At 42.8% G+C, this 21,294-nt stretch overlaps 1 protein-coding gene across 6 annotated transcripts in view; it reads left to right on the top strand.

The window, feature by feature from the left end:
- The window catches only part of DOCK10 (dedicator of cytokinesis 10), a 246,269-nt gene extending 226,687 nt beyond the window's left edge, over positions 1–19,582 (top strand). For 3 of the 6 annotated variants that reach the window (XM_040982815.1, XM_040982813.1, XM_040982816.1), the window contains exons 49-56: positions 1,152–1,274; positions 1,726–1,839; positions 9,436–9,582; positions 11,625–11,835; positions 13,400–13,590; positions 15,307–15,407; positions 15,486–15,624; positions 18,845–19,582. In XM_040982815.1, the coding sequence (XP_040838749.1) occupies positions 1,152–1,274; positions 1,726–1,839; positions 9,436–9,582; positions 11,625–11,835; positions 13,400–13,590; positions 15,307–15,407; positions 15,486–15,624; positions 18,845–18,958 (1,140 nt within the window). In that variant the 3' untranslated portion in view covers positions 18,959–19,582. Of the gene's footprint in view, positions 1–1,151; positions 1,275–1,725; positions 1,840–4,502; positions 4,509–9,435; positions 9,583–11,624; positions 11,836–13,080; positions 13,095–13,399; positions 13,591–15,306; positions 15,408–15,485; positions 15,625–18,844 lie in introns of those variants that run through there. The other 3 variants (XM_040982814.1, XM_040982818.1, XM_040982819.1) reach the window with 3 other exon arrangements.
- The last annotated feature ends 1,712 nt before the right edge of the window (positions 19,583–21,294 follow it).

Raw genomic sequence — 21,294 nt, 5'->3', positions numbered from 1 at the left:
AAATGATATTGAGGCTAAAATTACAATAAAACTAATCAATGTGAGACTTCATTTATAAAGTATCCTTTTCAAGAAAATTTAATCTAAGCTCTATTTGCATCTCTAAGTGAAACCAAATGTGCGTCAGCAGCCCTTCTAGAAGATCGCTAATCTTCAGGTAAAGGGAATAGGAATGCTAGCAATTCTGTGAGCTGATCACAGCTTTCTTACGCACTGGATCATTTATTTAAAATTCCATTTGAAGCAAGAGGCTCAAGAGTTTCTGCAGAAAACCTTCTGATCTGCAAACCATGGTTATTTTTTTTTTTCATAAAAAGAAGCAACTTCCTACTGGGAATTATTTAGCAATTCAGGTGAAGAAAATAACACTATCCTTACCAAGAAAAAAAATATAGCATAAACTAACTTCTAAAAACTTAGATTATCACATAGGTAGGGAATAAGATATGGAAAAAAAATTGGGGGGGGATGAATTTGGGTAAATTGTACATATGGTTCTATCTTTACAAACAAAGTAAGTGCATCTACACAGTGTGTTAAACATTTCAAATAATGTTCACGATATGGAGGTGAGAAAGTATTCCAAAAATGGACTGGCAAGACATGAAATGGCCAGAATGCCAAGTCATTTTCAGGGTGTTGAGACCAGGGATCCCCGAAAGGAAGGTTGAACCCTGATCGTGGAGTGACTTGAATGCCACAGCGTATAGGCTGTACAGGAATTGGCAGCCTGAGGCTTCTCAGTTGATGTAGATCCAGGGAGATGTCATGATCAGAGTTAAGTTTTAGAGGGGAAGATTACCAGAGAGAAAGAATTGGAGGAGAAAGCTGCTGCAAATAACCCAGAGTTGAGTAAATGAGATTGCTTCTAAGCCAGTGACCATAGGAACAGAAATGACTAAATGCTGTGCAGGCTTTCATAGATTTCAGTAGCACATCTGGCTCATCACTTAGGTAATGGTAATAAGTTAAAGGGAAGAATGCAAATGGCACCAGGATCCGCTGCTGGACTGTGAATGCCAGCAGTAAAGATAGAAGACTCAGGCATCTCAAGAAGAAAAAGTTGACAACACATTCATGTTGAAACTGAGCCACAGAGGTGACCTGCAGCATTAGCCGTGTGAACTCTGCTTTTGTTTGGGACATTGCAGCACATCCTGGTGGAGCAGTTGTACATGTGTGTGGAGTTCCTTTGGAAGTCTGAGCGGTATGAACTCATCGCTGATGTCAACAAGCCCATCATTGCTGTCTTTGAGAAGCAGCGAGACTTCAAAGTAGGTATTCCAAACACCCTGGAGTTAAAAGCCCCTACTTAGGAAAGCACGATTTTCTTTATTTTTTAAGTATTCTTTTATTTATTTGAAATGCAGACTTACAGAGAGAGAGAGAGAATTTTTCCATCCTCTGGTGCTCTCCCAGATAGGTGCAATCAAAACATGCTTTGGCAGGCTGAAGCCAAGATCTAGGAGCTTCATCCGGGTCTCCCAAGTCAACGGCCCACAATTGGGCCATCCTCCACTGCTTCGCCCAGGCCAGCAGCAGTGGAGGTGGGGCAGCTGGTGCATGAACCATTGTCCCTACAAGATGACAGCATTGTCGGCAGAGGCTTAATCCTCAATACCACAGCGCCCATCCACCTGTACAGATGACAGTTTTTCAAAGCAGAAATTTCATAGTAATTCCGTCAGCATCATCTTCATGTAACCCTTCAATTTGTGCTTTCAGAAATTGTCGGATCTCTACTATGACATCCACCGATCCTATCTAAAAGTGGCAGAAGTCGTCAATTCCGAGAAGCGGCTCTTTGGTCGCTACTACCGAGTGGCATTTTATGGGCAGGTAAGTTTACAAAAACTAACGTGTCCTATGAACTCTGCTGAGCAATTGGATATTGTCTTGTATTCCCTGTAAGTTTTCTAACTGTGTGTGCTCAGGGACTGAGTGTTGCTATGTCAGAGCATATGTATGTATTTCTCCACATGGGAAGGGCTGTATGTTTGCCTGTTGAAATATATCACACTGAGAGATAAATAAATGGCAAGAGAACGCTAGGGATTTACTACAAGTTAAGCTAAAAATAGCCATTTCTTTTTTTTTTTAAAGATTTATTTTTATTATTTTCTCATTGGAAAGGCAGATATACAGAGAGGAGAGACAGAGAGGAAGATCTTCCGTCCGATGATTCACTCCCCAAGTGAGCGCAACGGGTCAATACTATGCCGATCCGAAGCCAGGAGCCTCTTCCGGGTCTCCCACATGGGTGCAGGGTCCCAAAGCCTTGGGCCATCCTCGACTGCTTTCCCAGGCCACAGGCAGGGAGCTGGAAAGGAAGCAGGGCTGCCGGGATTAGAACCGGCACCCATATGGGATCCCGGGCGTGCAAGGTGAGGACCTTAACCACTTGCGCCACCGCGCCGGGCCCAAAAAATAGCCATTTCTAACTTCATAGAAAAGGAGGATGCTTATTTTTCAGCATTAATCCCAAAATACCTAATTGTACTTTATGTCATATGTTAAAGTATAGGTAAATTAAACATATTTTTTAAGAAATAAATTTATAGGGCCCAACACGATGGTTCAATTGGCTAATCTCTACCTTGCAGTGAAGGCATCCTTTATGGACGCCAGTTGCGGTCCTGGCTGCTCCACTTCCTGTCCAGTTCCTTGTTTATGCCCTGGGGAAGCAGAGCAGGACACCCCAAATCCTTAGGACCCTACATCCACATGGGAAATTTGGAAGAGGCTCCTGGCTCCTATTTTCTAATCAGTGCAGCTCCAGCTGTTGCAGGCATCTGGGGAATAAATCAATGGATGGAAGATCTTTCTCTCCATAAATCTATCTTCCCTGCCCCTCCCAAAACAAAAATAAATAACTCTTAAAAAAAAAAAGAAAAGAAATTTTAAAATGTATAGAATTCTAGGGAATAAAATAATTCCTTAGGGGCTCCATCACATTGAAACCTTCACTTTACCAGCATGAAATTTACATCTTAAAATTTATTTGTTTTTATTTGAAAGGCAGGTTTTACAGAGAGAAGAGGAGACAGAGAAGTCTTGCCTCCACTAGTTCACTCCCCAAAAGCCCTACAACAGAGCTGAGCCAGTCCTAAGCTAGGAGCTGGGTGCTTCTTACATGGTCTCCCACATGAGTGCAGCATCCCAAGGACTTGAGCCATCCTCCGCTGCTTTTCCAGATCATAATCAGGGAGCTGGATCAGAAATAGAGCTGCCAGGACTTGAACCAGTACCCATATGGGATGCCAGCGTCATGGGCAGAGGATGAGCCTGGTATGCTGCTGCGTAGACCGCGTGAAAGACAGAGTTACAGGGAAGGGGAGAGCAATTTGCATTTTAAACAGGCACAACACTATATGATCATCTTTTTTATATTATGGGTCAATATAATTTTAAAGTTATGCTCATAAGCAATGAGCAAAACTGAAAATATTAGGAAGTCACAAACATTGGCCTGGAAATTGAAAAAACGTATGCATTAATTATGAATGTCTCTTCATGGCAGTGAAGAAGTGTTTAAAGTGGAATAAACCCGGCATCATCGTGTTTCTCTTCAGGAAGTCTTATGGTGCTGTTGTATTTCAGCATAAGTATTTCCGACTATGACACTTACGGATAAGCATTCCATTCTATTGTTATTGTAATGGCTCTCAGCCCTATCACTTTCTTCCTCTACACCACTCCAGTGCAAAGCACTTCTGCATGTAACTTCTTGCTCTCAAACTTTTTAATGCTGTAGCTGAAGGAGACAGAGTCAGCTTGATCGTGCTAGTTAATTTCCACTGAAGTCCTTGAAATGTATACGTTTTCCACTTATCATCAAAGACAGCTCAAAAACTGACTCAAGAAAGCTGCTCCCTGCCTGCCAAAGGGAGACCTCACATAGAGGGACTCCTGCAACCTGGGGCCTTGGCACTGCATGGCAACATCAGGCTTGCAAAGACAGAGAAATTCAGGGGTGTGAAGACTGAGGTATGCAAAGATAGTCCACAGATGGTTACATTTACACATTTGGGGTACATAGAGAAACAACTGCATTGCCTGAAGTGACTGTGTTTCTTGGGGCCGCAGAGATGTAAAACCCTCAGGAGAGGAGCAGAGAGAGGACGAAACGGTGTCAGGAAAGGCATGAAGAAAATTTGCTGGTTGCAACCTTGAAGAATCATTAACAAGAAAAAGAGAAAATCCATCCAAAAAAAGTTGTGGGTGTTGAGCAATTGAAGGGGGTACTTAAGGTTTCAGGGGAGATGGCCACAGCAGGGAAGCTGCTCACAGTACATGAGTGTCATGACTCAAGACAGGGTTGCAGCTGTGCAGGGCAGCTTTCTCATGAAACAGTCTGGACCTCCATCCACACCCCGATCATGAAAAGCAGCCCACCTCCCTGACTGTTCCCAGAAAGGCGTTAGACAGGCGGGAGCAGAGCCCACTGCAGCATGTTCTTAATGCGGATGTTTGTTCTTCTCTTCTTTCTCGGGTTGTTCCAGGCTGTGGTAAGTTCTCTTTCCCCCCACTGCATGCTCTAATACTCCTCACACTTCCCTTGGATGGTTGACTGAACCTTAACTTCTCACATGACCTTCGGTATGAAGAGTGAGATTATCTGGCTTCCATTCATTTGGGAGTCACCCTGCATTTCTTTAACTAAATCGTGTTTTTTGCAGTCACCTGAATTACAAAACTGTATCTTCTATCATTCAACTAGTATCTTTGGGCACAACAGTACATGTAATCTGAAAGTCTAACACACACACACACACACATTCATGGACAAGTCTATTGACTGTATGCTTTTGGTCACTGCTCATTACAGCTTATTAAAACTGTCAGGGTGGCCAGAAGTTCAGAGTTTGGGTGGTGCCTATTAAGATCACCTTCCGCTTTCCAAAGGAATAGATTGGAGAGATGACCTGTGTGTGGTGGTGAGCTCTTAGCAGCATCAACAGCAAGGGTACCAATTCCTGACCCAAAAGGTGAATGGGGCATAAATCTTAACTTAGTTGGTAAGACTGTCTCCAAAGATGAAAAATAAATAAATAAATAAAACACTGAGAAAAGAAAGTTGGAAAATAAGCAGAAATAACCTCTGGTGCAAAGAACTTTTTTGTGTTATTTAAATCACAAGAAATAGCCAATGTATGCAAGTTTTCAGCCTGTAAAAATGGCAATTTCACATTATCAACATATGCACTGTTTATGAATCTGGGAAGAAAAATTCTTTCACTTTCTTCATTTTGCCAATCTCTGTGCTCCACTTTCATTTTCTGATCAATGCATACTTTTTTGTAATTCTGTATGTTCTGCCCCTCCCCATTCATACCATACCAATATTTTCTGCCTTTATTTGTAAATTTGGGGTTATACGTCCTTAACTCACCTACTAAAAATAATAGCTGTAAATGCAGTACTAAATAGACTGAGGGAGCTGTGGGGAAGGAGGGGGGAGAATGACTTTGAAATGACCTGCTTTGTTCTTTTTTCAGATTCTTCAATTAAGTGTGCTGACTGTGCACCTGACTTGTTTATTACTGTTACCAATACTTTCAGTTGGCTTTTAGTTAAAAATTCCAATCTGAGCTTCAAATCTATAGCTCTCAGGATGTGCCTAAGCATGGGTCTCCATGAGCTAAAACCCCAGCTGCTCTCCAATGAGGAGAGCTGATGGCGGTCGTCCCAATAAGCAAGAAGTGACAACATCAGACAGCAAGGTTCCCTCTCTCAGCACACCAAAGGAGGAGCAGGAATTACGGTGTTCAGCAGGAGCAGAGAGCATGCATCCCTTCACACTTGGTGATAAACAAAAACCCAATCGATTGGAACATTCCCCAAAACATGTACAGAATGTGGATTCCAACACCTAAGATACAATCTTGACTATTAGCATAATCTCCATCTTAGTCATAAAGATACCTTGTGTCCCTGTAAAATTCATCTTCTGATATCCACATTGATGTGTCTAGCAGTCATGTTGGAAAAATTGTGGACTGTAATATGCAGTGGACTCCTTCCTCCACCAAAGCCATTTGAGTACTGCTTGAGAATGCCATGTGGACTAATGCTTTCATTTTTAAGGTTTTGGGTAGGGTGTTTCATATGGTGTCTAAAGTAGTCTAGACACTAGAAAACAAGTTGAAAATATTCCTTTCAAAGCAGGAACTTTTAAAAATTCTGGATTTCCATGGCTTGAATTTCTAATGCAAAGCCTGCCCTCTGGCTACAGAAATTTTACACCTAGCAGCCCATATAAAACATCCTCCAATGTGCCACTGAGTCATGAAATGTGATCAGGCAGGAACAATAATCAGTTAAATTCTTAGGCCCTGGCATTTAGCATCATGCAAGTGAATGTGAATTACATAACTTAGAAGATCAGATAACCACTAGAATTAAGAAATCAAAAGAAACCTGATGGGATTTTGTTCTTTGTACCACAACATACGTCTATTCACCAATTCTCAATTCTGCCAACATGGGTGTAGATCCATCTCTCAGAGTTTAACAGAAGAGAAGTTGGAAGGAGGAGGGAAAGTGCAAGTGTCGAGTGAGAAGCTACCATCTCCCTGTTGGGACATCTTACACCTGCCCTTCCAGTTTCCCATTCTCAGAGACACTCATCATCTACATTATGTATCAAAACACCATCATACCTTCATTTGTGTGTATATGCACCTGTTGTATAAACAGAACTTTATATCTTCTTTATTAATAGTGTTTAGACTATTACTAACATTTTTCTGACCCATGTTTAAACACTGGATTCCTCATGTTTCATAACCCCTGTCCTAACTCCTGACTCAAAGCTGTTGTTTAAATAGAATTTCCTTTTTCCTAACTACGACACATAAAGGTATTTATTGCATTACGAAATGACACTTGCAAAACCAAATTTAAAGGAAATGTAGGGGTCACATTTTCCATTGCCTTGAAATGCAGTCAACTCATAATCTTGCAGCAAAAGCAGTAAAGAGACTGCCACTGGGTTTTTATCACCCAGTGCACCTATTGATGAATCAGTGAGTCCATGGCCAGAACTGAAGTTGAAACCTTCTTTCAGACCGTGTGCTGTAGCTCGGTGAGTTTTGCTTCGAAGGTTTCCTGGGTAGAAGGTAGGCACATATCCCAAGTACTTCAGAGCTGCCATGTGTCTGGCTCTGAAAGAAAGCTTTTTCCACAAATCCATGGAGAAAACAGATTGAACTCTTGGTCAGAATTCCAGATCCTTCTTGCTCATTTTATACAGTGGTGTCCATTCCACAATCTAAACAAAAAGTTTTCTTCTGATCAATCACTTAATCACCTATTGAAATAAGCCCCAACAGATCTTTTAAAACAAAAAGAAAAGTGTAGTTCCGATGCAAAAGAAGGCAGTGGTGTTTAGTCATAAGTACTCAAGGCTCAATTTCACAACGTATGAACTACAACTCAAATGGCCTTAAGAACACATTTTTTTCTTAATTGTTGTCATCTTTATCATCATCATCATCATCTTCTTACCTAACACACATCATAGGCCTCCTAACATCAGGCAGTATTAGGACCTCCCAACAGGCTGCTAAGCCTTTATTTTCCCATCCAGCAAGCCATGTAACGATAAAACAGTCACAAGTCATGGCCAAGATCACGGAGGTCATGATGACACACTGAAAATGTGTTTCCCTCTGCTAATTTCCTGCGAACTTTGGATTCATAAACTTGTCAGGGAGAAATATTTCTGTGTAGTAGTTTTCATGCCAGCTTTTTCATGCCAGCTTAAAACACACACACACACACACACACACACACCCTAAAGCCTGGGGAGATTTTCCTTTTCCTCACTGTAGTTGGAGTTGTGAGCGCTGCTGGAGTCTCAGAGCACGCTGGCAGGCGCCTGTCCTCTCTTTGATCTGGCCATCTCTCCACTTTTACCTCTAACTTTTGAGCTGGAATCAGAGAAAACTCCGCAGAGACAGCACCTGAAGAAGCATAGCTGTCGGTCATGCACAAACGGGACGGGCCGTGCCTGTCGCTTCCAAGTCCGCATGTGCAGGAAAGCCGGCTGAGCAGCGCCTCCAGGACCCCGTTTCTCTTTTTAGCAGTTTGGGATGCTCATAAGCAAATTGCTTTGACTTTAAACACTTCACAGAGAAATGATTCAGTTAAAATATCTTCACTAAAAGTCATGGAATCTAGTGGGAGGAAGGAATTGCTACACGTACAAAATCATATAGCGGAAAATGATATTAATTTTTAAAAAGTCCTACAGTCATTTCCAATGATGTTGAAAATATACTTTTGGTGGCGTTCTAGTGCTAAACCCTGTGAGCACAGTTTCCCTGCCAGAAGAAATTCGGCCTCTCTTAGGAACTGATGATCAAATTTTGTTATTATGGTGCTTGTAATCCTAACGCAAGTTACACCATTATTCCTAGATTCACGCCAAGAATTAGCATTAGAATATTAACACGCAATGAGTATCTTGAATAACTGGTTGTTGCTTTTAATATAACTTTCATGTGGAGCCCTCGCGTCTTCGTGGACCGCAGAAGCCGTTTCCTTGCAGGTGGAAGGAGCCAGATGCTCGTGGGCTCTCCGCTCCCAGCTGAACCCACCTGTGCTCCACGCAGAAGTGCTTCCGTGTCTCTTGAAAACGAAGGAACCATAAAGACTGTCTCCCTTAGCAATCCTCAGAGATCGGAATGTTCCCACCACCCAGCTTTAAATCAGACAAATAAATTGAAAAAAGATAAAATCCAGTTGTTCCTATGAGTAAAAAACCAAGAATGATATGGTTGCCGTTCTTACTCCTACAAGGCCTACATTCTAAAGGTGTCAAACATCTATTATTAAGTAAATTGGAGTATTAAGTGATATAAAGCTGACTTGCATCAGACGCCTGAAGTTTTACTGATACATAGTAATTTTTAAAATAAAACAAACTATTGAAAGCATACTACCTGTAATAACTGTTATGACAGCAATATGATGGTGTGTTATGGTTTTTATTCTAGCGTGATACAGGATTCATATCAACTGTTTCCTATGCTAGTTTCAGACTTGTAAAAAAAAAAAAGTTATCAGCTGCTCCTCAGATAATGCCAAAAGTTTCTCCAGACTTTGTGTTTTATACCAGTCTTCCACAAGAGGGCATTCTTCCCCCAAAATATGTACCAGCAGGTATTACCCCTGATCTCCACAAGCAGAGAAACGGAAACCATTTCCTGAGGATCTTTGACCTACTTTGGGAATATTCACACTGCTGGCTAATTGCAAAAAAAAAAAAAAAAATTTTTTTTCACTTGATTCTTCTCTTATTTGGAGTTTTATAGGGTTCAATTCAAGGAACTGGGATGACAGAAAAAAAACACTGGATGTTTTAAGTAAATGGTTTTCTGTTCTGCAAGCCTATAATAAAATCAGTGGTTCCTTATGTGTCTTCCATAGGGATTTTTTGAGGAGGAAGAAGGCAAGGAGTATATTTATAAAGAGCCAAAGCTGACAGGTCTCTCTGAGATCTCCCAAAGACTGCTCAAACTCTACGCAGATAAATTCGGAGCGGACAATGTGAAGATCATCCAGGACTCCAACAAGGTACGGGAAAATCAACATTCGTGCTGGAGCTTAGAATTGGCTTGTTATTTTTCATTTTAACTATGTTTACTTAGTTTTAATTTTCTGTCTCATTGTGCAATGTAAACTACACTCTTTCGGGGGTGTTTTGTTTGTCGTTGCGGGGGTCGCTGTTGGTGACATATTGAAGGAGCTCAAAAGCATCACGTTTTTATTTGAGTAACATTTGAAAGCAATTTCCTTATTCTGTACTTCTCCCGCAGGTCATCTGTATTTGAGTAACATCTTAAGCATTAAAGTAATAGAATGCAATGGTGAAACTGGAGGCAAAAACAAGTGAAAATATTCAGTAAAAGAGTCATTTAGGGCTATGTCAGTTTTTGAAATAGTGACAGACTTGCCATTACACGGTATTAGAATGTGCACTTCCAGTTAACCTCCTGTTGGCTGCAGGAAGCAAAGGCCAGTGTACTGTCACTCTGTTACTCTGGATCTTTGCATAAACATGTTCATTAACTAGCTAACCTTGACTTAGCTCCCATGACATGCTAGGCCCAGAGCTAGAGGCAGGAGCACAGAGTCTCTTCCTTCCAGAGCTCCTCATTCACATGAGGCTTAAGAGAAGGGCCTGGACAAAACACCTGATGACATAGAATACAGAGAAGAATCACCAGAGCTCTGGTCCCCTAGGTGACCAGTTCACCCAGGGGTGGTGATCTAGGAGCTGAGTGCTACACGGTGAGGAGGCGTTTGCTGGAAGCACAGGGTAGTCTCAGAATCCCAGCATCCCAGCAGATGCAATGACAAGGAGAAATGACAAATGCACTTAGAGGGTGGCAGATCTTTGAAACATAGGCTGTGGCAGATCACCTGGAAAAACTGCTTTGTGCCCAATGTGGTAAAGCTCTATTGAGCCACACCATAAAACAAAAGGCATTTGTGTCACCTGCCTTTTTTTTTTTTTTACAAACTTGTTATTGGTGGGATATAGACACGCTACAGCTGGGTCTTGAAAGCAGCTCTTACAAATGTGCCTGTCACCTGCCTCCGTAGTCAGTTTCTCCAGGACCTCAGACAGCCGTATCCAGAGAGAAAAGACAGAGCTCCTAAGGAGATGAGAAAAATGCGAAATGTGGTGGCAGAGTAACTTGAGATTTCACTCTACCACGCCACCACTGAGTAGCTGGTATCTTGGAGTGATTAGCTGGCCACTCTAGACTTCCATTTTAATCTCTAAAATATTTACAATTATAGTCCCCTTCAGTGCAAAGTTTTTACAGCTCTACAAGGAAGTTCATGAGGTTCCTCAAGTCTTTGGAATTGAACAGGCAGTGGATGAGTAGACAGATGGAAAAATCTGGAATAAGCTTGAAAATCATTCAAGCCCCCCTCCAAGAAGCCGAGGATGCCTCTAACAACCTACAAGGCAGACGAGGCATCCGCTGGTTCTCTTGGGACTCCGCCCCCTGTGCTGCTAGCTGCCAAATCTGTTCACCAAGGAAGAGGTAGAAAAAGAATTGCTAAAAACAAAAAAGTGGCAGATAGGGAATTGCAGACACTGAAAACGCAAACATTTGCAATTAGGTAACAGGCTAGTTAGCTTATCTGCTGGACAAGCAACGACCATCCCTCCACATAGCGAGCCCCCAAACACCAAAGCCAAGGCCAACCACCTAGGTACGTGGCTAAATCACAGAGGAACAAAGACACATAATTCCTCTCAAGGAGCTTGCCTTCTACACAAAGGCAATTAGACATCCATTACAGAGAGAAGTAATAGAAAAGATTGAAGGGCGTGACACAGCCAGGCCCCTATCGCAGGGAGCTTCAGCTGCTCAGCAGACTCCAGTCCTGCCTCTATCACAGCCTGGCTCTTGGACCACAGTCTAACCTGTTCTGCTGTGGTTCCTCCTAACTCAGAAGTGATAGGATTACCTGCTTTTATCTAAGGGGAGAGAGTCAGTGTGCCCCAGTCACAAGCTAGGGGACCTAGGACTTCGGCCTTTACTGGGGAGCCGGTAATGATTCACCTCTTTTTCTTTGCCTGTAATATGCCAACACAGGTCAACCCCAAGGATTTGGACCCAAAATACGCCTACATCCAAGTGACCTATGTCACGCCGTTCTTTGAGGAAAAGGAAATAGAGGACCGGAAGACAGATTTCGAAATGCACCATAATATCAACCGATTTGTCTTCGAGACACCCTTCACGCTGTCGGGCAAGAAGCATGGCGGAGTGGCGGAACAGTGCAAGCGCCGGACTGTCCTGACAAGTAGGTGCAGATGGCGTGTGCAGCAGCCATCATGGCCACCCGCTTCACTGCAGCCCCTTCATTAGGCAGGCCTGGTGGGAATCACGGGTCATTCCAGTCCTGCAGACCATTCACCAAAGTGTGCCAACTTGGAAGCGTTGGCCAGGAACAGCAGAGGGATGGTTAAGTTGGAGGAATTGTCACTGGAGCTTCTTCACACACTTCCCTTAAGGCACTGCAGGTTTAGTCTCCTGAGTCAGCGTGCTCTCTCCCTGCATCTACACACGGGTGCTGGGGGGAGCAGCTTTCTCATGATGGCGTGCTCTGGGTCGAGTTCTAAGCACTCGGGATTCAGATTCTGCATTTGTTGGATGAGTGCGGATACTGATCCTCAGTGCCTGCCCCGTGCTAGCTCGAGCTATCCTGTGAGGCAGTCATCTTTTCCGGTACTCAGCACGTTCCGTGAGTGCCAACTAGCCTGGGCACAGTCCTAGCTACTGCATATTCAAACACTAAAACATGGATTTTGTCCTCAAAGTGCTTACCACCTGGGAGGAGACAAGCACAAATAAGGCAAGAATTTCAGGTGGGCACAATGTGGGACATGAAATGGAATCCTTCGGGGGGGTCTCCTAGGACCAAGTGAGGGAAAAGCATCATGGGAATTTTGAAAGAAACGACACACGTGCTGTTTTGAGAAATGAAGGGTCTGAGATGTGCAAATACCACTGATGTGGCGACTAGGAGAAACATCCATCTGCTGTAAAATTAGCAAGAGCTTCTGTGACGAAATGTCTAGAACAAAGCAGCTGCAGCAGATGCGCTGCGGTACAGGTGCAAGCGTTGCTTGTGGCTCGGTGCAGTGTGCTGTGAGTTGCAGTTGCAAGAGGACCTGTCATATTCGCAGTGTCTGGACACTGCACACTTCCTAGGACAGCCCTGAGCATGAGTTCACAAATGACGGGGACTTCAAAAGGCTAGTGATAAAAGAGTTAAATACTGAAATCCATGCATAATTATCCAAGAATATCTGAAGGAAAATTATTTTATCACCTTGAAAGGCAGTGTTACAAAGAGGGGGAGAGAGGATTAGAGAGAAGAGAGATGTAGAGTTCTTCTATCCGCTGGTTCACTCCCCAAATGGCCTCAGCAGCTGGGGCTGGGCCAAGTCAAAACCAGGAGAAAAGAACTTCCTTCAGGTCTCCCACATAGGCAGAGGAACCTAAGCACTTGGACCACCCTCCTCTTCTTTCCCAGGTGTATTAGCAGGAAGTCAGATTAGAAGTAATGCAGTGCCCCACAGGGATACCAGCATAGCAGGTGGTGGCTTAACCCGTTATGCCACAACACTGGCCCTGCCTGAATTTTTGAAGACTCCTTGTATTAGTTTATAATGGGTGGATGATCATGCCAAGTTAAAACCATTGGAGCAAAAGTTAAAAGGAGACAGGATGGCCTGTGAGAGAATAAATCATACACATGAATACGCTGTGCTGGCAAATGATACCAGGTCCTCTGAGCCATCAGTTCAGTCCTTGATGCTCCACTAACCCACAACTCCTAAATCTCTGTGATGTCTGTGCAGCGAGCCACTTGTTCCCTTATGTGAAGAAGAGAATACAAGTCATTAGCCAGTCAAGCACGGAACTGAATCCTATCGAAGTGGCCATTGATGAGATGTCCAAGAAGGTTTCTGAGCTCACCCAGCTCTGCACAATGGAGGAGGTGGACATGATCAGACTGCAGCTCAAACTCCAAGGAAGCGTCAGTGTGAAGGTCAGTAAGCACAAGCCTGGCATTAGGAGCTCATGGCCAAGGAAATTTGGTCATTGGTGTCCTAGAAATTTTATGATGCATGTAAAAAAAAAATAGTTCTCTATATGACACCATCCAGCACCTTCACAAAAATCCCTAAGATGGGGCCCCCGTGCGCATGCGCGAGGATGGCACCATACGTCGTAGATAAACATCTCTTAAGTTTAGCGGAAATGGAATTTCTTCTTATTCTCCATCTCATCTTCTACATCTGTATCCTAACCAATGAGCCATCCTAACAGTCCAGCGCATGTCTGTCTCTAAGCTTAAAAAATGATTCCAAAACAAATCTAAAAATTACGCACACCCCAAAAAGCTGCAAGAAGGAGGCATTGTCCAGCTCCAGCCAGGATGGCTTTTCTAGGTACATCATAGATGAGTGGAGCCACGGAAGGTGTGACGAAGGAATGCACCCAGTACCACTGACTGCACCTGCCACACTAGCAAGGCGTGGTGCTCACAGAAATCTAAAGTCTTAGCTTCCGTCATCTCTTTCCTGCTTCCTTCCCAAACTCCAGTCTCATCAAAAGATTTACAAGCATCAAGGGCAATGATGCCTCCGCTGGTGTGAGCCTGCTCAGGTGTGAGCCTGGTTAGAGCCAGGTATGCATTCATTCAGCAGGAAGTGCTTCCCTAGGCCAGAATCGAAGATTGGCGCATGAAACAGGGTGAATCAGTGAATCCTGGCATGGTGTTCACACCATCAGCTAATGCGTGTGTCTTCACAGCGGCTGTGTTTATTTGGAAATGTACTGTTTATGAGTTAAGTTGGCATCTTTTTGTTTGATTACTATTTACATCCCTTGTTTATGTTCTAGCTGAGCTTTGTCTTTTTGCCTGTTGACATCTTATTTTTGTAAAGCGTTATGCTTTTAACTACAACATAAATTTAAAATGTTATCTCAAAAATAGGAAGAAAATTTAAAACTAGAACATCATATGAATTCATAAATATTGCATCTAAGTAAATGTGTTTGGACAAATAGAAGACTAGATTTCAAGTTATCAGATAATAAAAGATCAAGCAATTTGTAAACGTGGCCAAAATGTGAAAGAATTGACAAGCGACTGAAGTTTGAGAATATTGGCAATGTCTGGAGCTCAGACATATCCATAAGTAGATATCAGTTAATTGGAGCACAACAGATATAAATTAGCATTGTAGCTATCAGTTAATGGAGTAAATATCAGGTCATTGGAGAGCAGCGGATATAAATTAGCATCGTAGCTGTGGGCGTTTGGCCCAAGAGTTAAGAGCCCAGTTAAGGTGACCAAGGTCAAGTGTCTGGGTGGGATGCCTGAACTCGGCTGCTGATTCCACGCTTCTGCTAGGGCAGGCCCTGGAAGGCAGCAATGAGAGTGTGAGGAGCTGGCTCCCTACCGTTGGGTGGAGTAAGCCTTGTGTTCCCAGCTCTCTGCTCCGGCCCAGCCCAGTCCCAGCCTTCACAGGAATCCCAAAAGTGACCTTAGGAATGGCAGTTCTTCTAGCTCACCATTTCTCTGCCTACCCCTTCACCTTTCATCTTTCTCACAAAATGCTTTAAACTACCACAGAGTAGCTCAGGAGAAAGGGGGTGCCACATGATTGGTGCACATGGTTGCCACTCCTTCCAGCTGCGGAGGAGGCTCCCTGGAGGACTTGGGCTCGTCCTCAGCCAAGTCTCGTCTTCCCCATAGGTCAATGCTGGACCAATGGCCTATGCCCGAGCTTTTCTTGAAGAAACCAATGCGAAGAAATACCCTGACAACCAAGTAAAGCTTCTGAAGGAAATCTTCAGGTAAGATTCCCTTTGTTGAGTGTTCTTATTGGAACGCCTTCAGACAAGGCATTAATATATCTGATGTTCTCACTAAAGGCAGTTTGCAGATGTGTGCGGGCAGGCCCTTGATGTGAATGAGCGCCTCATCAAGGAGGACCAGCTGGAGTACCAGGAAGAATTGAGGTCCCATTACAAGGACATGCTCAGTGAACTCTCCTCAGTCATGAACGAGCAGGTATGGCAAGCCCTTGGTGAGGATAGGAGGGAACCTTTGAAGGTGCTGGAAGGCCAGGAAAGAGTCTGAAGTCACTGCACCTCGCTGAAACATCCTCTCCCCAACACATAACACTCCTTCTCTCAAATCAGACATTACTTTGAGAAAAAAAAAACGGGAGAAACAGTAGCGTGAGATGCAGGAGTTTTCCACAGTTGTCAGACACGTTTAGGCAAGCCATATGAGCTGTTGGCTTTTACAATACAGAAATCAAATTAGACATTGAAGAATGTTAGTTGGTGTCCCTACTAGGCTGTGATACTAGAAGGTGTTTGTGCCACAAAACAAAAAAATTACTGGCTGAGTTACAGCCTTTGACTGACAAGACTGCCTCGCAGAGGACCCTGGGGCTCTTGTGTACACGAATAACATAATAAAACTTAATCCCTTGCTCTACAAGCCATCCATGATTTTTGCTTGTATCCAGAGCATTCAGTAAAGCTGTGTACAGAGTCTTTTAGTAACAATGCCATGGGAGAAGGGATGCTGAAAACCACATGGCTGGAAGCCGGGCACTGCTTCTGAGGCTTCCTTCTAGCACCAGTGAGCCCTAACACTACCTGGACACCCCTAATCCTCTCCAGGAGTTAGGGAGGCTCTTAAGCAGAAGGTGTTGGCAAGGAATTGAACCGATCTCCTCCTGGTATCTCATGCAGAGAGCCGCTTCAACGACCCTCTCTGCGTGAAGCGGCGTGGCCATGGTAGCCACCGAACATGAAATGCATTTCCCGTGGTCACTTCTTTTTCATATTCTTCCACACATACTTTCAACTATCCATGGTAGCCAGAGAACAGCGTGGTTAACTGACATACATCAGAATGAATGAATCTCCCTGCATAGGCTTTATAGCAGACGTTGTATTGATTTGGGCACTTGGCCGGCATAATGACAATTAATAGCCTTAATAGCCTAGGAGAATTAATAAATCTAGGCGTGAATCAACAGGTGCAAGTAGTGGATCAGAGTTCTCTTCAACTGCAGATCCTGTCTGACCTTGAAACGTGGATCAAAAAATGCTTTTCTCTTTTTTTTCCCCCCGGCAGCTCTGTCGCGGTCCGTGTTTATACAGCTTCTGTTCCTCTGTGTCTAGTATTTCCCTCAGTACTGTGAGCAAAAGTGGTATGTTCTTCTTTCCTTATGTCTATTCCGTGCATGGTGGCCATCTGATCTACCCATCTCTTCCTAGCTGTTCATCTCGTTATCTATGTAGTGTCTAATGATCTCTAAGTTTTTCTTTCATCAGAACAATGTAATTTCCATTTCAAGGTAGGACAATGAAAACAGAAAGCCTGATGATCAAAGCTAAAGCGAACAACTTAGCTTTCTAGAATAACGTTCCTACTTCACCAGCTTCTAAAACATATTTGAGGTCATTTGTTTCCAGAACCTTTAAGATGCACTTTATCACAAAATGTAAATACAAAAATGTCGAGACAAGGACCAGGTAACCGAGAAAAAGAAAAATTATTTTCTTACCCCAAAAATCTTTTTTTTAAGTGGCGACAGTTAACACTAGTCTTCCTGGAAACTGACCTAAAGAAAAGACACTGATGGATTGCACAGGTTCTGTTGTCCAGTAAAATGAGCACATCTCTTGGCAGCGATGACAAGCTTTCTTATGGTCCTGAGCACCCTTGGGAGTGTGTCACAAAACCTCCACAAGAAGGAATGTTCCACAGACCTAGAAGTGCACATTAAAACATTCATGAGAAAATTGAATTAAAATATAATGTCATTTTGGTGCAAAATTTTGAAATCCATGTTTAGTTTTTCACAAAACAGATTAATTTTGATGATCTTTTTGGACACGCCTTGATTACACAGATCTCAAGTTTTTGCACTGAAATAAACTTTTAGTCCCATTTTCCCTCTGCCTCAAACTTTTACAGAATCCTTGTATATACTCATGCAAACATTCTGGACAAAGGTACATATTATAATGACAACGAAGAGAAAAAGTCTACCATGACCTTTTTTTAAAAAAAAAAGAAGATAATTAAAATGAACAAATAGACATAAGTATAGTGGATACAGTCAAGTATGCAATATAGTCAAAGAGAGTATTAAAAAGCCCTAACAAGAAGGATATGCAGAAGCTAGTTCGTAAACAGAAGAACTTTCACTGTAAGGGAAAGAGGGAACAGGGGAAAGTGGGTGCTTGTCTGTAAATGCACATATTGGCGTGAAGTAGTTTCGGTTATCAGTGACAGACAGGCAACAGTTACTGCATAGATGGCCAGAATCCCACAGTGTCCTGTCAGTAGCTATTTAAAAAGATAATGGCTTCTTTTGACTTAAGCCAAATCAAGGCATATATCCAGCCAAAACATGAGTGTAAGATGTTGTTTAGAGGTGAACTGCAACAATCAGTGTCAGATATAAAACACAGAGGTGGGGACAGGCAGACCCATTCTCTACAGGTTCCGGCTGGACGAGACGCAAAGGCGCTCTCTTGGGTCTGGATACCCTGGGCACATTCATCATGTTGTTTGTGTGCAACCTTGTCATGTTGACCCCAGGCAGGATTTATGGGTGGCACGGGACATGCAGAAGCAGTAACTCCATCTTGGAAAAGGGACAGCTAACGGTCGCTGCCAGTCATGGTGCTGTGTGAAGCTAGCAGGGAAATCTTCATTAGAAGTTCTAAATACATTCTCTTCTGTATAAATACAATTCTAGGGTTTCTGTTGTTTCTGCTGTGCTAATATGTCATTCTTTGACTAAATATTATGAGAAGTGTTATTTAGACATGCTAACCTCATTTTCAAAAGTGAAATTCGGTCATAATGTTTTTAAATGTATTTCCATTAGTGGAGATATTTAAACATCGTTTCCGGTATTTCTGCTGTATGGGTAGAGTTTTGGCAATCTAAACATTTAGAGCAAAATGAAAACCTGGAACCACCCAGATGTGTTTGTAAGATTTGTTCTAACCTTTATACATTATTATCTAATATTAAAAGAGCATTGTGACCCTATTTCAGGTCTGACCAATAGGGCTGACATGTGGGCCTGGGAACAAATTCTTTATATCTATTATGATAAGTGTATTTTTAAAATTTGCAGCTATCTCTAGGGAAAAATCACTGTTTAGTTTGTACTGGCATTGGTGATTGAGATTGCTCGAATTAGCTTCTTTGTTAACGTTGTTTTGACTGTATTGTTTTGTCCTTTTTTCAGATAGTGGGCAGGGACGACCCACCAAGGCGCGGAGTGGAGCGAACTTGCACTCGAGTAACTAGCAAGACAACCCCAGTGCTGCCCACGGTCTCTGTGTCCAGTGCTGAAGTCTGAGGGATGGACTGTGCATCAGACACACCTCTCAGAGGACCTTCGGCGTCTGCAGCTGATCTCGGGGAAGAGAAAGATAGATCTAATTTATTTGTGGTTTTTATGGTGTTGATGTTGTTGTTTACCTCGCTAGCTTGAGAATTTCGCCAGCCTCTGAATTTGCACATTTCATAGGATTATTTTTCTTTGAGCAGTGTTGATCAAGCCAAGCTAAGTATTTGCCATGAAATTCCAATGAATGTGGAGCTCAAAGCAAATCCTGTGTTTGCTCAGTTAAAACGCTGAATGCCCAGTCCCGGTACACATATTTTAAAGGTCAAAGTGAATGTTTTTGTAACATTGAAGCATATTTCAGATGTAAATAGAAGATTGTAAAATATATGGTTTTTACCAAATTTAAAAGAACCTTTTTAGTTAATACTCATGACAATGCTAAAATTGTATGAATAACATTTCAAATACCGTTATATTAAAATATTTGTGTATGTGTACAAAAGTGTTGATAAATACTAATCTTTAAAGTTTGTGGAGTTCCTTTATTTGTAATATATGTGCTCTTAAAGGCAATGGGACGTGAAATTACACAAGTATTTTGTTGTTGTTAATAAAAATAAAACTTTTGGTTAATTTGCACTTGGTTTCTTCTTGAAGCAGGAGTGAGTAACTGCTATGGGTGTCTGTTTATTATAATCCTATATTCAGTGTTTGTGATGCTTTACCAGGAAGCCAGGAAGAGACTCAGAGCTCTGCTGGGAAGTTCCTGCAGGAAAGGTAGGGCTTTCCAAGGAGGGGAGGCCCTGTGGGTGACTTGGAGAAAATACAGTACAGCAGGGGCTTGTGGGGCTCATGGGGCTCATGGGTCCTCGTAGATATTAGGAATATTCTCAACATTCCATTCTACACTCTGAACTTAGGTTGCATTTTCCTGCCTCTTTCATAGTTAATCTGGAACACATGTAACTTGCTTTGGCAACTGAAATGTAAATTGTGAGCCAGAAACGTGTGTCACTTTTGGTCAGACACTTGAAAAACCAGTCAGTGCTTCTGGCCAAGCCCACCGTCTCTGAAATAGTCATCTTTGATTCTCATGAAGACCAAAGCTGCATTTGCCGAATCCCCAGTAACCACAGTGAATGAGACAGACTCACATCATGATGCCTGGTAACCCTACTAGTCATATTGAGACGGAAATACCATTTTGATGTGCTACGGTCCCCAAGATTCAGGAGTGATCAGTATTGCAATATGATGAGCTTATCCTAGCAAAAGTGTATTTTTATCAAAGCTGTGACTGATGCACAACCAGTTCTATGAACCACTGACATCCCACCATCTGGGCCACCTTCTCCCACAGTATCCATCATCAGCTGCAGTGGAACTGAGCTGATCTAGACGCCGGCTGGTTGCTATGATTTTACATTGACCTTCAGCAGACATCCCCAAAGCCCAGATTCAAAGGAGAGGAGAGCCCAGTTTATCTTTGTGCTCTTCAAGCCCTTTGATCACTAGCAACACCTGACGTGAAAGGGAGGGTAGGGCCTGAAGTGTCTATTGAATTACTGTCTACACAGAAGTGATACAGGGTATTTTGCATGATCCCTCAAGACCCATTTAACTCGAAGCCTACTGTTTTCATTTTAAAAGATTGCTCTGTAAAGAGCTGATCTCTAACTCAAAGCAGCTCCATTCAGGCTCCAGTTCTCTTGCTTTCTGACTGACAAGGTCAGCTCCTTGGCTTCTCACGTCCAGCTCACCTATTTGAATTTATAAGTTCTGGGAGACTGAACCTCTGACCTCATCTCCAACCAAGATTTCACCGGAAGGTTCAAAGCCTCATGTCCATCTCAATCTGTGTTCTCCATGCTACAAGGATGCCGTTGGCAACAGGCTGCTATCCAAATCTGAAATTAAATCACCCAAGGTTACCTCTTTTGAAATAACTGAAAAGGATAGATCTCTTTAAATCATATTAATGGCCAGATATTCTGTGTTCTGCATCTCAAGGAGCAATATGTAAGACAATTTCATTGTGTTTGGGCACTGAAGTTGTATGAACAGTAGCCTGAACACAATTGCTCTAGGGAGAATTGTATTAGATTGCTCTGCCTTAACAATGCTGAAACTTGGGCCCGGCTCAGAAACTTAATGGCTCACTGGGTAAAATCCTCTCCTTGCATGCACTGGTATCCCATATGGGTGTCACTTCATGTTCTGACTGCTCCACATCCCATCCAGCTCCCTGCCTATGGTCTGGGAAAGCAGTCAAGGACAGCCCAAAGCCTTGGGACTCTGCATCCACATGGGAGACCCGGAAGAAGCTCCTGGCTCCCGGCTTTAAG

This window comes from Ochotona curzoniae, unplaced genomic scaffold (assembly GCF_017591425.1).
Source record: "Ochotona curzoniae isolate NIBS_2020 unplaced genomic scaffold, NIBS_Ocur_1.0 contig_3643, whole genome shotgun sequence".
Classification (NCBI taxonomy): Eukaryota; Metazoa; Chordata; class Mammalia; order Lagomorpha; family Ochotonidae; genus Ochotona; species Ochotona curzoniae.
This window is presented reverse-complemented; position numbering and strand designations above follow the sequence as displayed.